This window comes from Moschus berezovskii, chromosome X, assembly GCF_049115385.1.
Source record: "Moschus berezovskii isolate FMDL1 chromosome X, NW_MosBer_1.0, whole genome shotgun sequence".
Taxonomy (NCBI): Eukaryota; Metazoa; Chordata; class Mammalia; order Artiodactyla; family Moschidae; genus Moschus; species Moschus berezovskii.
The window spans coordinates 122930259-122947883 of record NC_142488.1 but is presented as its reverse complement, the minus strand read 5'-3'; the positions used below and the strand labels follow the sequence as shown (position 1 = coordinate 122947883).

Here is a 17625-nt window from a genome sequence, read left to right as displayed (position 1 = left end):
ATCAAGCTAGTGCATGCGATGGAATTCCTGCAGAGCTATTCAAAACCCTAAAGGATGATGCCATCAAGGTGTTGCATTCAATATGTCAGCAAATCTGGAAGACCCAGCAGTGGCCACAGGACAGGAAAAGGTCAATCCTCATCCCAGTTCCCAAGAAGCGTCGTACTAAAGAATGTGCTAACCATTGAACAATTGCACTCATCTCTAATGCTAGTAAGGTCATGCTTAAATCTTGCATGCTGAACTTCAGCATTGTATGAACCAAGAACTTCCAGATGTCGAAGCTGGGTTTAGGAAAGGCAGAGGAACCAGAGATCAGATTGCCAACATTCTCTGGATCATAGAGAAAGCCAGGAATTGCAGAAAAACATATACCTTTGTTTCATTGACTACGCTAAAGCCTTTGACTGTGTGGATCATAACAAACTGTGGACTCTTAAAGAGATGGGAATACCAGGCTATCTTACCTGTCTCCTGAGAAACCTGTATGTGGGTCAAGAAGCAACAGTTAGAACCCCATATGGAACAACTGATTGGTTCAAGATTGAAAAAGGAGGATGACAGGACTGTCTACTGTCACCCTGTTGGTTTAACCTATACACTGAGCACATCATGAGAAATGCTGGGCTGGATGAGTTACAAGCTGGAATCAAGATGGGTGGGACAAACATCAACAACCTCAGATATGTGTGTGTGTGTGTGTGTGTGTGTGTGTGCGCGTGCGCGCATGTGTTAGTCTCTCAGTCATGTCCAATTATTTGCAACCCGAAAGACTGTAGCCTGCCAGGCTCCTCTGTCCATGGAATTCTCCAGGCAAGAATATTGGGTTGGGTTGTCATTCCCTCTCCAGGGGATCCTCTCGACCCAGGAATAGAATCCTGATTTCCTAAATTGCAGGCAGGTATTGGAAGGACTGATGCTAAAGCTGAAACTCCAATACTTTGGCCACCTCATGCAAAGAGTTAACTCACTGGAAAAGACTCTGATGCTGGGAGGGATTTGGGGCAGGAGGAGAAGGGGACAACAGAGGATGAGATGACTGGATGGCATCACCAACTCGATGGACATGAGTTTGAGTGAACTCCGGGAGTTGGTGAGGGACAGGGAGGCCTGGCGTGCTGTAATTCATGGGGTCGCAAAGAGTCGGATATGACTGAGCTACTGAACTGAACTGAACTGAACTGATGCAGATGATACCACTCTAATGGCAGAAAGCAGAGAGGAACTAAAGAGCCTCTTGATGAGGGTGAAGGAGGAGAGTGAAAGAACTGGCTTAAAACTAGATACTAAAAAAACTAAGATCATGGTATCCACCCCCATTCAGTTCAGTTCAGTCGCTCAGTCGTGTCCGACTCTCCGCGACCCCATGAATCACAGCACGCCAGGCCTCCCTGTCTATCACCAACTCCCGGAGTACACTCAAACTCATGTCCACAGAGTCGGTGATGCCATCCAGCCATCTCATTCTCGGTCGTCCCCTTCTCCTCCCGCCCCCAACCTTTCCCAGCATCAGAGTCTTTTCCAGTGAGTCAACTCGCCGCATGAGGTTCATGTCAAATAGAAGGGGGAAAGGTGGAAGTAGTGACAGATTTCCTCTTCTTGGACTCCAAAATCACTGCGGACGGTGACTACTGCAGCCATGAAATCAGAAGACAATTGCTTCATGGCAGGAAAGCTATGACAAACCTGGACAGTGTTTTTAAAAGCAGAGACATTACTCAGTTGACAAAGGTCAAGGCGAATATTCATTGGAAGGACTGATGCTCAAGTTGAAGCTCCAAAACTTTGGCCACCTGATGCGAAGAACTGACTCATTGGAAAACACTCTGATGCTGGGAAAGATTGAAGGCAGGAGGAGAAGGGGACGACAAAGGATGAGATGGTTGAATGGTATCACTGATGCAATGGACATGAGTTTGAGCAAACTCCAGGAGATGGTGAAGTACAGAGAAGCCTGGCATTCTGTAGTCCATGGGGTCGCAAATAGTTGGACACCACTGAGCAACTGAACATGACCCAGTGGTCATGTACAGTTGTGAGAGCTGGACAGTAAAGAAGACAGAATGCCAAAGAATTGATGCTTTCAAACTTTAGTGCTGGAGAAGACTTCTGAAAGTCCCTTGGACAGCAAGGAGATCAAACCAGTCAATCTTAAGGGAAATCAAACCTGAATACTCGTCTGAAGGACTGATACTGAAGCCGAAGCTCCAGTGTTTTGGTCATCTGATGCAAACAGCTAGCTCATTTCCCAGATGCTGGGAAAATTTGAGGGCAGAAGGAGAAAAGGGCATCAGAGGGTGCGATGGCTGGATGTATCACCAATGCAATGGACATGAACTTGGTCAAACTTTAGGAGATAGTGAGGGACTGGGAGACCTCATGTTTTGCAGTCCATGGGGTCACAAAGAGTCAGACAGGACTGGGCGACTGAACAACAACAGTGTACATATGTCAATGCTACTCTTCCAGTTCATTCTACCCTCCCCTTCCCCAGTCCACCATGTCCACATGTCCGGTACATCTGCATCTCTATTCAGTTCAGTTCAGTCGCTCAGTCGTGTCCGACTCTCTGTGACCCCATGAATCACAGCACACCAGGCCTCCCTGTCCATCACCAACTCCCAGAGTTCACTCTAACTCATGTCCATCAAGTCAGTGATGCCATCCAGCCATCTCATTCTCTGTCGTCCCCATCTCCTCCTGCTCCCAATCCCTCCTAGCATCTCTATTACTGCCCCGCAAATAGGTTAATCTGTATTATTTTTCTAGATTCCATGTGTGTGTTAAGTCACTTCAGTCATGTCCAACTCTTTGTGACCCTATGGATTGTAGCCTGCCAGGCTCCTCCATCCATGGGATTTTCCAGGCAAGAATACTAAAGTGGGTTGTTATGCCCTCCTCCAGGGGATCTTCCTATCCCAGGGATAGAACCGGGTCTCTTATGTCTCCTGCATTGGCAGGTACCTTCTTTACCACTAGCACCACCTGGGAAGCCCCCTAGATTCCATATATATGCATTCATATATGATATTTGTTTTTCTCTTTCTGACTTCACCTGTATGACAGACTCTAGGTCCATCCACATCACTACAAATGACCTAATTTCATTCCTTTTTATGGCTGAGTAATATTCCATTGTACATATGTACCACATCTTTATCCATTCATCTGTTGATGGACATTTAGGTTGCTTCAATGTCCTGGCTATTGTAAATAGTGCTGCAGTGAACATTGGGATGCATGCATCTTTTGAATTATGGTTTTCTCAGGGTATATGCCCAGTAGTGGGATTGTTGGAACATAGGGTAGTTCTATTTTTAGTTTTTTAAGGAAGCTCCACACTGTTCCCCATAGTGGCTGTATCAATTTACATTCCCACCAACAGAGTAGGAAGGTTCCCTTTTCTCCACACCCTCTTAAGCATTTATTGTTTGTAGATTGTTTTTTGATGATGGCCATTTGACTGTGTGGATCACAATAAACTGTGGAAAATTCTGAAAGAGATGGGAATACCAGACCACCTGACCTGACTCTTGAGAAACCTATATGCAGGTCAAGAAGCAACAGTTAGAACTGGACATGGAACAACAGACTGGTTCCAAATAGGAAAAAGAGTACGTCAAGGCTGTATATTGTCACCCTGCTTATTTAACTTATATGTACATCATGAGAAATGCTGGACTGGATGAAGCACAAGCTGGAATCAAAATTGCCAGGAGAAATATCAGTAACCTCAGATATGCAGATGACACCACCCTTATGGCAGAAAGTGAAGAGGAACTCAAAAGCCTCTTAATGAAAGTGAAAGAGGAGAGTGAAAAGGTTGGCTTGAAGCTCAACATTCAGAAAACAAAGATCATGGCATCTGGTCCCATCACTTCATGGGAAATAGATGGAAAAACAGTGGAAACAGTGTCAGACTTTATTTTTTTGGGCTCCAAAATCACTGTGGATGCTGCTTGCAGCCATGAAATTAAAAGACGCTTACTCCTTGGAAGGAAAGTTATGACCAACTTAGATAGCATATTAAAAAGCAGAGACATTACTTTGCCAACCAAGGTCCATTTAGTCAAGGCTATGGTTTTTCCCGTGGTCATGTATGGATGTGAGAGTTGGACTGTGAAGAAAGCTGATCGCCGAAGAACTGATGCTTTTGAACTGTGGTGTTGGAGAAGACTCTTGAGAGTCCCTTGGACTGCAAGGAGATCCAACCAGTCCATCCTATAGATCAGTCTTGGGTGTTCATTGGAAGGACTGATGCTGAAGCTGAAACTCCAATACTTTGGCCACCTCATGCGAAGAGTTGACTCCCTGATGCTGGGAGGGATTAGGGGCAGGAGGAGAAGGGGACGACAGAGGATGAGATGACTGGATGGCATCACCGACTCGATGGACATGAGTTTGAGTGAACTCCAGGAGTTGGTGATGGCCAGGGAGGCCTGGTGGACTGCGATTCATGGGGTCACAAAGAATCGGACACGACTGAGCAACTGAACTGAACTGAACTGATTCTGACCAGTGTGAGGTGAAAAAATATCAGACACTTCACAAAGTTTTGCATGTCATCCTTGCACAGAGGCCATGCTGATCTTCTCTTTATCATCCCAATTTGCAATATTTGTGCTGCTGAAGCAAGCACAAGATAGTTTTCTTTAAATTGCCTATATTTTCCTGCCAGCTGGATTAGAAATGCAAGCTCTGGGTTTTTTTGTTTTTCTTTTTAATCAAATTATGTTTCTCTTTTTGTCTCAAGGTTTCAGCCATACCCCCACCTCCCACCAATCTGCTCAAAAAAAATTACAGTACAGTTCTACTGTTGTTCACAATAGCTACAAAATAATTACTTGTTGACCAAGTGCACAGGCCCTAACTCTGAAGAGCCAAACAATTTAAAAGAATCCTTAAATTACTGGGGCTGAACAATTAGGAGAAATTCAAGGATATGTGAGAAGACAGATGCTATCTTGACCATCATTTTCAGGTTTTATTCATTATTCATATCATTCTTGCCTACCTAGTTTCTTTTACTCTTTATGTAAATCTTTTGAAAGGTTTGGGGTGTTTGTGGTTTGTGGGCTTGAGGGTTTGGGATCAACTTGTATTTGTATTGCTCTTGTGATAACTAAAGGCTAACATGTTGCTTTAAAGTTGCCGTGACAACGGGCAAAATAAAGAGCTGATTATGACATGTTTGTGGGACGAATTTTACAGGAAAGAGGCAAGGGGCAGATGGCAGCAGACTGGGACACAAAAAGAAGAATACCACCAGGGTCAAGGTACACATCTAAGCAAAACAACAACCCAAGATCATGGCACATGACTACCGAACAGCAAATGTTGATCAGGGAACACAGCCAGGTTGGTATAATAATGTGTGGGTAAAAATGGGAAGTAAAAACAATTTCTTTAAATATTGTATTTGCCACTCTAGTATATAGAAATCTTTGTTTTTGTAGTACTTGTTCCTTTTGACTTTCCAGCTTGAGTATGTCCTGTTTCTATTTTTACAGGTTTTAGGTTCCTGTCATATAGCTGAACTTAAGTTAAAGAGAATCCCTTCTTTTAGGTAGTAGCTGGAAGCTTATTGCTATCTCATGTATTTAATCATTTCATATTCTTAACCCCTTTTCTCAAACTCTCTCTTAGTTGCTCTTTCCTTGTTGTTTTATCATACCTATTTTCTTAGTATTATGTACTTTGTTGCTTGGTCACTAAGTTGTGTCCAACTCTTTTTCGACCATTTAAAAAAACTAGATATCAGTAATGTTTAGACATGATGAGACTTGATTTCTCTATTCATTCACAGTATATCCATTAAACCTTATTGCTGGCCAAGAACATTAACAAACTCTTTGAAAGTAAAATAAGCAGTAGATTGGAAGTAAGAGCTCTTTGTTCTCTGATGTACTCCATATTTTTATCTTATTCAGATGGTTTCGTTTTGACCCTCTCTTCTGTATTTAACCACTGCCTCTACAGTCACCCTGACTGAGTAAAGACTCAATTTTAGCTGCCATCTTTCGTAAACTCTCCAACTTACCCTGGGAAGTTCCACAGTGGCTTTCAGGAATTTTGGTACCACCCAGATTCTATTGCTACCTAGTTATGTGCCATTAATGTCTCTGGAATTTTATCAACTGTAAAATAGAAAATATTTACCTAATTTACAAGATAGCTATGAAGGGCTAGTTACTTAAACCTGTATTTATTTATAAAATAATTTAATAACTATTTATTGAGTGCTTACTTGTTCAGAAATAGTGTCCAGAGAAGTATCCAGAGGCGCCTGCTCTGTCTTTTCACTTAAATAAAATGGCAGAGGAATCTTGGCTTTGCCAATTGGTAGTTGTAATTTGAGTAATCCCTCTGAGCTTCAGTTTCCTCCTTTGAAAAATGGGCATTGTGATGCTGCCTACCTCACAGAGTTACTGTAAGCATTAAATGTGATCACATATTTCAAGTGCTTAGGACAGTACCTGGCACATAATGAATGGCCCCCAAACGGTAGCTATTGTTAACCTGCCTTATATCAGGAATGGAGACTCCAAATCGTCCTCATGTCAGGGATTTAAGTAACCTAATTCTGCCTCATATAATTACACTTTTCTTATTCTATTCTCAGAATGAAGAATGATTATGCTCTTTCATGTTTATGACATAAACTTGTCATGCACTGTTTCAAGATAACCCCATTTATTTTAAATTCACCACTGATTAGCTGAGCAGAGTTAACGATTGAACCATTTGAGATACATACGTGAAAACATTTTTTTAAACTGTAAAGTGTTATGACTCTTTTAGTTAATAACTCCCATTTCAATCGTTTCACTTGCCTTCTTTGCCATTTCTCTAATGGTTCCTAAGATGGGTGGTTTTTCAAAATTATCAGCATGGAGTTAAGATTTCAGTACTCAACGTGGCTCATTAACTGGTGGTAAAAAAAAAATTCTAAAAGAGCAGTTCTTAGAATGTTTCAATCCATGACAACATTGTTAAATGTCAACACTGATTTGAACGGATACTGAATTCTGAGATTCTAAATAAGCCTCCTTGCTTAACCCTAACTTTTTCTTAGCTATATTTTATTCAATGTAAAAAATATACACTGCATGATTATGGTAAAAACACACACACACAAACGGGATGATTTATTAGCGCAATTGGTTCAATTGTGTTAGGACTTTAACATGACCCTTTGAGAGCGGGTGGTCCTCTCCCCCACCGCCACCCCCAGGCTTTAGTGTTTTGACATTGCAAAGGTGTAGGATGTCTTTTGTAACAGGATGGAAAAATTCTTCATGGGAGGTAACAAGCTTGTCAGCCTCAGTCATGAGACAATGAGCTAATCAAAACTGAGTGTTAGATTTAGGGCAGAAAGGATGGCGCTCCCATACACCTTACTTCCATCCTTTATTTCCTAAATGATGCTTAAGGAAACCATGCTAGGGTTAACACGGGAGGAGAGGAGGAACAACCAAGTTGCATCCGCATTAGGGAGAGAGAAGAGAGTACCTGGCTTGAGAAAAAAGGCCCCTTCACTGCGCGTGCGCCCCCACCACGGCGGACACAAGCGCCTGTAGTAATGTTTATTGCTTACGTAGTAAACGTGCGTCAGCGGGCCGGACGCAGGACGCATGCGCAGAGACGCAGTGCCCAAATGATTCTGCAAGGCAGTGGGTTGTGGTTTTTGATTTGACCGGAAAGGTTTACCCGGGTTTCCTTGGCTGAGGGAAATAAAGGAGAATTCACGGATTACGATGAATTCTTCATGTTCATTACAGGCTTGGAGGTGGAAGATCTCAGTGTTAGGTGCCCCAAGCTTGGAGTTAGGAGAGTCGGAGCCAGTCCTGTTCCACTTTGTGCCCACTGGTGTTAGGGATGGTAGGGCCGCAAAAGTGAGCACGCACTTGTCTAACAACTTCCTCCTCTCTTTTCTTTTTCCTCTTTTTCCTCTCTCCCTACATCATCTCCTCACTTAGCTGACTTGTTCTTATGTGAACGGGAGCCAGAAAAACCAGAGAGCTCCAAACTAAGCTTCTGCACGGACAGAGCACGGGAGAAAATGGAACTACATTTGGAGGTGCTGCCGAGTTCAACCACTACAGAAGATAACACTTTGAGACGATCCAGCAGCGCCCCTTTGATCAGTGGCCTTGGGTGAGCAGGATTGAGATACTGGAGGAGGCCTGCGGGGGCGGGAAAGGGTGGCAAGAGTTGCAAGAAAGTGACATACAATAGCATTCCCACTTCTTGACTCATCGAGGTTCTGCAGGTATCTCCCTTGCTCCTGGTGACCGGAAGATCCCACTCTCAGCCTGGGGGCGGGGGGAAGGGGGACGGGCTGGCTGGAGGGCAAGGGCACAAATGAAACGGGACGTCCTCTTCTGACAGTTCATCAAGATCCAGGACCTGAAAGCAGCAACTATTTGGTGTGGAGCACGACTTTCTTCACCCCATCTCTTACCCACACCATTGAAGACATTGTGTACTCCCCACCCTCGCCTCCCGATCTGTAATGACTGTAATGTTAGTCATTCTCGCCTTCAGATCTGTAATGACTGTAATATTTGTCATTCTCTCGTTTGTCACCTCTGACCTTCACCTTAGCACACTCTGAGTGGGAATGGTTGTCAAGTAAATAAGCTTGGGCCTTTTTTACAGCTAGTTTTTATTTGAACAAAAAGTTTAGCTATCACAGAAAATTGATCTCCTAGTTTTGTATTCTCAATTACCTATATTGGCTCTACTTAGTTCTTGGTGGGTGAAAGTTTTTTTCTCATATACATAAAACACAGATATATGTATATATGGCACATAGATATGCAGTATATTTGTCCTATTAAAATTGTGTGGGAATTCTCGAAGAGGAGCTAACAAGGAGGGAGGAAATGTCTAAAAAGACTCTTTAGCGATCTGATGATGAAAAAAGGTTTAAAAGATTAACTGATGGTTAACTATTTCCTGCATATATCCAAAGATCTGGCCTGACTCAACTTTATTTCTTAAAATAGAATTTTAAAGTGAGATCTTGGATTTCACATCCCAGTATCATAAGTTTTTCTCAATATTGTAAAAATGTCTGAAAAATGCATTCACTGCATACATTTTATTAAGTTTGCACCTCACGTTTTGCTGGCATCATCCTACTTGATAGCTGTAATTCACAACTGTTAGATGAGAACTCAAGAGACTAGATCTACCCTCCTTGTTTAATGTATGGGCTAACAGGCCCATCGATCTCCAAGATGTCATAGTCAGTAATGGATCAGTACTAGGAAACAGTGGCTCCAGACTCCTAAGCTAGTGCTTTGTCCACTACTAATCAGTATCTAAGCTGATTAATTAAATAAATGCAGCTTTCTGGTCTTTTGAGTTAAGGGAGAATATGTTCTAACAAAATGAAAAACAAACTAAGAGTGACCCGAAAATAATACATTACCTTTTAAAATAGGCAGATAGAAGAATGGGTGGGGACAGTTCTGCATGTTGTACTGAGAACAAGAACATGCTATAAATTCAGGATTCTATTCTAAATCCTGTTGTGTGAATAAATGAATTGTTATGGGTACACTCTTCTAGTAGAAGAAAATACTTGAGAATGTTCCTTTTATTGAAAAGCTCTATGAAATGAAGAAACAAGTCACAAATATGTAGATGATGGAGGATATATATTTGCAGGAACATGTGGATCCTATTTAATATATTAAGTGCTGGGGTGGTGGGGGGCTGCTGACCAGGTCCCTTTTCCCAATCCTCAAAATCCTGGAAACAGAGAGTGATCACAGCTATACCTTCATACTTTGCTTTGTTCTGCAAAAGATTGGAAATTTTTATTATATTAGAACATGGTTACAGTGCAGAACTCCATAGCTTAAGATTCTGATACTGTACATGAATTTTTGTACAGAAAGGTGAAGGGCAGTTGCATATTTGTCTAGTAGGAATTAACCCAAAAGATAGACCAAGTCCAGGGACTCTTGTCTATCAAGAAGTAGCATAGGAATGATAGGTGACATGCCTGAGGTCAAGGAACTTGTCCAAGTGATCTGAGGGCATATTTTGTGCTGTTGTGACAAGCCTAGCTTGTAATCAACAAGAAAAATTTAGAGCAGAATTACACAGAACCTTAGTTGCATTCATTTTCTTGCAGATTCTTTTCAGTGGAGTATGTCCACTGCTCATTGCACTTTGTTTTAGTTGGCCTCTCATACTCATTGCCTTGCCTCTTTCACAGCTCGCTAAATATTGTTGCACTTCTTTCGAGCAATTTTCCAATTTTGCTTGATGTTTCCTATGTATAAAGACTCTCAGTCTCCCTTGAACCAGCATTTGCAGAATTTGTTGTGTAAATGTCAACTCTTTAATACAAACATCACTATTTCTTAAGTTCCTGTACTGTTTTGCATTCATCTTGTATTAATAAAAATATCAATGTCAAAAGTTTTGAACCTCTTGATTCTATCTTTAGCCCCTCGAGGTGGCTGACTTCACTACTGGTGTCAGGGATTTTATTTAAAGGTATTTTTTTCTTCTACTTCTCTGGTCCTTATTAGGCCCTTATTAGAATTAGAGATTAAATTCTTGGATTTCTACCAGTGCCTTCCCTCTTTAAATACCGCTAGTCTGACCCTGCATGTAAACTGTTAGTGCCTCAATTCTGTTTGAAAGACAAGCTGTTGCCTGGGGGCCAAACTGATTGGTTTTGCAAATAAAGTTTTATTGTAACATAGCCACACCCCCTTGTTTACTTTCTGTCTTTAGGCCACTTTCCTATTACAGTGGCAGAGTTGAGTAATTGCAGCAAAGATTGTATGGATCACAAAGCCCAAAATATTTACTGTCTGGCCCTTTACAGACTTTATAAACCATCTAGATCCTCTGGAGGAGGGCATGGCAATCCACTCCAGTACTCTTGCCTGGAGAATCCCATGGACAGAGGAGCATGTGGGTTACAGTCCATGGGGTCACAAAGAGATGGACATGGCTAAAGCAACTGAGCACAAGAACACTGGTTTAATAAGCTTGCATTAATACAAACCTGAAGAAGAATAATGGTTATGAAGAGTTATTGCTTTAGGGATGTAACTGGCATAGTGCAGTTTAGACAGAGCTGCTTACTGATAATTTAAACATTATCTCATTATATTGCAAGCCAGGCCTCCCTGACCCTCACTATCTCCTGGAGTTTGCTCAAGTTAGTGTCCATTGAATTGGTGATGCTATCCAACCATCTCATCCTCTGTTGCTGTCTTCTCCTTTCACCTTCAATCCTTCCCAACATCGGGGTCTTTTCAAATGAGTCGTCTCTTTGCATCAGGTGGCCAAAGTATTGGAGCTGCAGCTTCAGCATCAGTCCTTCCAATGAGTATTCAGGGTTGATTTCTCTTAGGATTGACTGGTTTGATCACCTTGCTGTCCAAGGAACTTTCAAGAGTCTTCTCCATCACCACAGTTAAGTAAGTGAAGTCACTCAGTCGTGTCTGACTCTTTGCGACCCCATGGACTGTAGCCCACCAGGCTCCTCCATCCATGGGATTCTCCAGGCAAGAGTACTGTAGTGGGTTGCCATTTCCTTCTCCAGGGGATCTTCCTGACCCAGGGATTGAACCTGCATTGCAGGCAGATGCTTTAATCTCTGAGCCACCATGGAAGCCCAACACCACAGTTAGAAAGCATCAATTCTTTGACACTCGGCCTTCTTTATGGTTCAGGTCTCATATCCATACGTGACTATTGGAAAGACCATAGCTTTGACTAGATGGACCTTTCTTGGGAAAGTGATGTCTTTGCTTTTAATTGTACTGTCTAGGTTTGTGATAGCCTTCCTCCCAAGAAGCAAGCATCTTCTAATTTCATGGCTGTGCTCACCATCCACAGTGATTTTGGAGCCCAAGAAGAGAAAATCTGTCAGTGCTTCCACTTTTCCCCCATCTCTTTGCCATGAAGTAATGGGACCAGATGCCATGATCTTATTTTTTTGAATTTTGAGTTTTAAGCCAGCTTTTTTACTTTTCAGTTATAGTGTTATTAAATAAAATTGGCAGACAAAAATTTAGGGGAGAGTGTAATTGTTAGTCTTAAGAATTATCCCAGCAGATGGAAGGGATAAGTTGGAAGTTTGGGGTTGACATATACACACTACTATATATAAAATAGATAACTAATAAGGACTTAATGTATAGCACAGAGAACTCTACTCAATAAATACTCGGTAATGCTTGTATGGGAAAATAATCGAAAATAGAGTGTATACATGTATATGCAGCTGTACACCTGAAACTAATACATTATAAATCAACTATATTCCAATAAAATTTTTTAAAAAAGAATAACCTCTCACATGCAAAAGACAGTGGAAATATGCAACCCATTAGTGACCCTCCAACTTCCTAGTAGTAACTGCTAAAATATATTCCTGTTCTCATAGGGGAAAATGACTGGGAAAGGAAGTAAAAATACACATATACACATATCCTCTCATAAATATTGTTACTGAATATTATATGCAAATTACTGCACTGCAAAGATGTATCTCAAGGCTCAATAAGCTTTTAATAGGGAAAATAAATACTGAGAAGACTTAAATGTATGGTCGAATAAGATCTGTGCTTAGAAGGGAAAGAAAGTCGTAGGATAATTAAAAGAAGGGAGTTCGAAATGACAGCAGGATTGGTGAGGAATACAGGAAAGTTTCTTGGATAGATGGCACTTGAGATGGGTCCTAACAAATAGATTGATAGGAAGCAGACTGAAAGAAGGGGTAGGTAACTGAACAGCGTTTCAAAATCGTGGAATAGGTGTGGAAGTAGGGAAGTATAGGTGTATTCCAGAATGCTGGTCAACTCTGCCCGGATCACTGGCTCCCAAATGTTTACCTACTGACCAGTGCTGATCCCAGGTGACATTCTACCTAATCCATGGTTTTAAAAAGTTAAATACAGCATACTTTCCTGGACATTACTCTATTTTACTCAGATTGTCAGTCCTGCTTTTTTTTAAAAAAAATAACAAAATGCCCTTTTATAAATGAAATGATGGTAGATGATGAGATTTTTTTTAATGATCTTACTTGGCAAGAGAAAATGCAACTGCATGTTTCTGCCAAGATTTTGTTTTGAAATTTTCCTAGTCTATGAAATCCAAAAGTCTGTGGAGCTAAACTGTGGAGGGCTTATAGTGTTTGTGCCTAGTTCCTCAGTCATGTCCGACTCTTTGCGACCTTGTAGGCTATAACCCACCAGCCTCCATCTATTAATGGGGATTCTCCAGGCAAGAATACTGGAGTGGGTTGCCATGTCCTCCTCCAGGGGATCTTCCCAACCCGGGGATTGAACCCAGGTCTCCCACATTGCAGGCGGATTCTTAACCGTCTGAGCCACCAGGGAAGCCCAAGAGTTATAGTAAAGAATGTAACTGAATTCAGCAGACAATGAAGACAATCACTGAAAGTTGTGAGCAGGAGAGCAAACTGATTGCAGTAGGAAAAGAACAGAGGTGAGATGACTGTTACAGAGTTGGTGGAAAAGTAAGAATGCTTTGAATTGGTTTTTCAGCAAGGAACCTGGAAAGCATGATGGGCATGAAAAATCATGGGTAAAATCTGAAAGAACTGACACTTAATTGGATATAGGGGGTGGAAAAGAACATGTTAGAGATAGTTTTTTTTTTTTAATCATTAGGGAAACCTGGATGAAAAGTACACAAGAACCCTCTATATTCTTTTTGCAACTTGTTGTGAGTCTTAGCTTCAAAATAAAAAGTAATAACAACATACTACTAGATTTAAACTAGGCAACCAACAAGGACTTACTGTATAGCACAGGGAACTCTCATCAATATTCTGTAATAACCTAAATGAGAAAAGAATTTGAAACAAAGATATATATGTATGTATGACTGAATCACTTTGCTGTGTATCTGAAGCTAACACATTGTAAATCAACTAGAGTCCAATATAAAATAAAAATGTTTCTAAAGTTATATCAAAACGAAAACATAAATAGGAAAAGATTTCTTCAGGGTCCCAAGCTCAAATCAGGTCAAGGCTGGCTAAGTAGGCACTTTCAAAGCTGAGGGAACTAGGAACATCTTCAGCAGGCAGTGGTTGCTCAGCTCAGTACATTGTTGTCATGGGGAAATGTGACCCAGTGTGGAAAAGCCTTCAGAATTTCAATAGAAGCCAGAAACCTGGAATCTGAATTCTTCATGTGAAATCTCCATAGTTGTTCCAAGTGTGCACAGCTAATTAAAAAACATTTTTAACACTGGATAGGCCAAATGAAACGTATCTGAAAAGCTCAGTTCTACTGACCCTGCTAGTGGCTATCCCTCTCATTCATGTGAAAGTTTGGGAGTCCAGAGGAAATTGCTGCTGCTGCTGCTGCTGCTAAGTCGCTTCAGTCGTGTCCGACTCGGTGCGACCCCATAGATGGCAGCCCACCGGGCTCCTCTGTCCCTGGGATTCTCCAGGCAAGAACACTGGAGTGGGTTGCCATGTCCTTCTCCAGAGGAAATTGCTGCTAGCACATAATAGCTTCAATCACAAATTTAAATTGGTTACAGGTTTACACAGAGAATGATGTATCTCTAAAGCCATAATAATTTACACTTATTCTTGGCATGATTAGAGGTAAAATGGCATGCTTGAGAATTCCTTACCTTACATGGACACTTGTTTAGGTTCAGTCAACTAAGGATTTGTGTGTGTGTGTGTGTGCATGTTTTATTTTCTACATCTGCACAGCTGTCTCCACGAAGAAGATATTTACATCAATGGCAATGTTGTTTAAGGATTTGAAATCTTATTTCTTTAAAAAAAATTTTGTAATGAATTTTAAATGACAAATGTTTTCCTTTTCTTCTTAGTGATAATTCACCAGTGTTAAAATCTGATTCAATAAGAACTCGAAGAAACAGTGCAACATGTATGATACAACACAGTCTGGTAAGAAAATGCTTATAGATGTGTGCTATTGTTGTTAACCAGTGGTTCTCAAACTTGAGTGTGAATCTGGAAGGCTTGTTAGAACAGATTCCTGGCCCTCAACCCCAGAGTTTACGATTCAGGAGTTTTGGGGTGGGGCCTGAGAATTTGTATTTCTAAACAAGTTTCCACTTTGAGAAACATTGTTCTAAACATTAGTGAAGGAAAAATAATCACATTGACTGCAGTTATGATTGGTGCAGCTGCTGCAGCTGCAGGAGAATGAACTTTTATATCCCACGTGGATTTAACATTGAAATTATTTTTATATATAAAACCATCTGGCTTCCAGTTTTTAAAAGAACAATCTGATTTTGAGGGGGAAATTTGCAAGTTCTCCTAAGGGTAATTTTCAGGCTTATAGTTTGACTTTATCTCATATTTATATTGAATTGAAAATATAGTTTGTTTTTCATGGTGTTATAATGCCATCTCTAAATGATAATTCATCTACTAATTATCCTGTAAATGTAAGAAATATGCTTGTACGTCAGTAAGTCAAAGTGAATAAATGTTTCACTCTAGGAATCATTTTGTTAAGGTGAAATTCATATAGCACATAGTTATTTTAAAGTTACAATTCAGGGGCATTTGGTGAATTCACAATGTTATTTAACCACCACCTCTCTCTTGTCTCAAAAAGCACACATCCTTGTCTTATTCCTGATCATAAGTAGAAAGTTTTCAGTCTTTCATCATTGAGTATGATATTAGTTGAAGGTTTGGGTAAATGCCCTTTTTCACGTTAGGGAAATTCCTTTCTACTCTTGCTTGCTGAGTCTTTTTTTTTTTTTTATCATCAAAGGATGTTGAATTGTTTGAGGCTTTTTCTGCATCTATTCAGATGATTGTTGTTTTTTCCTCTCCATTCTGTTAATGTGATTTACTACTTTGGTTTTCTTTTGTTGAACCACCTTTGAATTACTAGGATAGATCCCACTTAGTCTTGGTGTATAATCCTTTTAATGTACTGGGATTTGGTTTGCTATTATTTTGTTGAGAATTTTTCCACTTAAACAGTCATAAGGGATATTGGTCCCTAGTTTTCCTGTAGTATCTTTGCTGACTTTGGTATGGGATAATGTTGATATTATAGAATGTGTTAGGGAATGTTCCTTCTCTTTTATTTTTGGCAGAGTTTTATTAAGATTGGTGTTGATTCTTTAAATGTTTGATAGAATTCACCAGTGAAGCCATCTGGCTGTAGACTTTTTTTTGTTGGGAGGTTTTGGAAACAGTCTCTCTCTTTACTTGTTAACGGGTCTGTTGAGATTTTATATTTCCTCTTGAGTTAGTTCGGTAATTTGTGTGTTTTTAGAAATTTGTCCAATTCGTTTGGATTATCTGCTTTGTTGATATACAGTTATTCATATATTTCTCTTATATGATTCAATATGATGGAAGCTATAGAACATTTCAATGAAATGTCATAACTTGGATTCTATTTTAAAATATTGCTTTCTAATCTTAAAACTGAGCACTTTCCTCTTTATAAAATGACATTCAACATTATTACCACAAATGCAAATGTATATTGGGGGAAAATTAGAAATGTTCATTAAATAAATCTTTATTCCTCTATCCATTCTAGCTAGAGTGGAAGTAGAGATGAAACGGTAAGAAATGACGTTGGAGATGTAAACTTGTGAAAAATCTTGTAGGGCCTTAAAAGTCATTTTAAAGATTTTGCACTTTGGGAGTTGCCTAGCAGTCCAGTGGTTAGGATTTCACTGCCAGGGCCTGAAATCAAACCCTGGTTAGGGAAACTAAGGTCCCATAAGCGATGCAGTACAGCCAAAAACAGGAAAGATTTTCCACTTTATCCTATTTTCAATGGAAACTCATTGAAGAATTCTAAGTCTGTGACTGACCAAATCACAGACCAATCTAAGTCTGTGATCGAATTTTCACTCTTAAAAGATTACCCTGGCTTCAGAGAAGCAAGTAGATTGGAAGAGGACAAAAGTAGATGCGAGAAGATGAGATGGACAACTGTAATAACTCTGGCAAACAGCTGATAGTAACTTGGACAAATGTGGCAGTGGGAAGATCCATGAGATATTTGAAAAGTAGGATCAGTTGGTGATAGATTTGATGGAGAGTGGGACACAATGGAGGCAAAGATGATTACTAGCTCTCTGACTTGGGCAACTCATGGGATAGTGGTAACACAGAGAAAGGGAACACTGGCAGAAGAGTAGATTTAGAAGGGAAGATGAGTTTAGTTTTAGACTTGTTAAGTTTGAGGTTCTCTGATATCTTCAAGTGGAGACGTTATATATACAAGTTTGAAGCTTGGGATAGAGATCTGGGCTAGAGATACATTTAGGATCACTAATAGATCATTATTTGAAGCTATGGGAATGAATGAAATGACCTACGGAGGGAGTATAAGAGAAGAAGAGGAATAGGAAAAAGCTTTAAAAATCAATCTCAGAAAGTTCACTTCAGTTCAGTTCAGTCACTCAGTCTGACTCTTTGTGACCCCATGGACTGCAGCACGCCAGGCCTTCCTATCCATCACCAACTCCTGGAGTTTACTCAAACTCATGTCCATTGAGTCGGTGATGCCATCCAAACATCTCATCCTCTGTCGTCCCCTTCTCCTCCCACCTTCAATCTTTCCCAGCATCAGGGTCTTT

The 17625-nt window shown here is 40.5% G+C and overlaps 1 protein-coding gene and 1 non-coding gene across 6 annotated transcripts in view; one reads left to right on the top strand and one right to left on the bottom strand.

Moving 5' to 3' along the window:
• Window positions 1-4529: 4529 nt before the first annotated feature.
• On the bottom strand, window positions 4530-4639 carry LOC129535301 (U6 spliceosomal RNA). Its single transcript, XR_008681577.1, has one exon. It is a non-coding gene; the product is annotated as a U6 spliceosomal RNA (small nuclear RNA).
• A 579-nt stretch (window positions 4640-5218) lies between these two features.
• Window positions 5219-17625, top strand: part of LOC129535026 (PABIR family member 1-like) — a 71264-nt gene continuing 58857 nt past the window's right edge. For 2 of the 5 annotated variants that reach the window (XM_055393586.2, XM_088833821.1), the window contains exons 1-3: window positions 7527-7673; window positions 7980-8157; window positions 14866-14944. In XM_055393586.2, the coding sequence (XP_055249561.1) occupies window positions 7583-7673; window positions 7980-8157; window positions 14866-14944 (348 nt within the window). In that variant the 5' untranslated portion in view covers window positions 7527-7582. Of the gene's footprint in view, window positions 5359-7526; window positions 7678-7979; window positions 8158-14865; window positions 14945-17625 lie in introns of those variants that run through there. The other 3 variants (XM_088833820.1, XM_088833823.1, XM_088833822.1) reach the window with 3 other exon arrangements.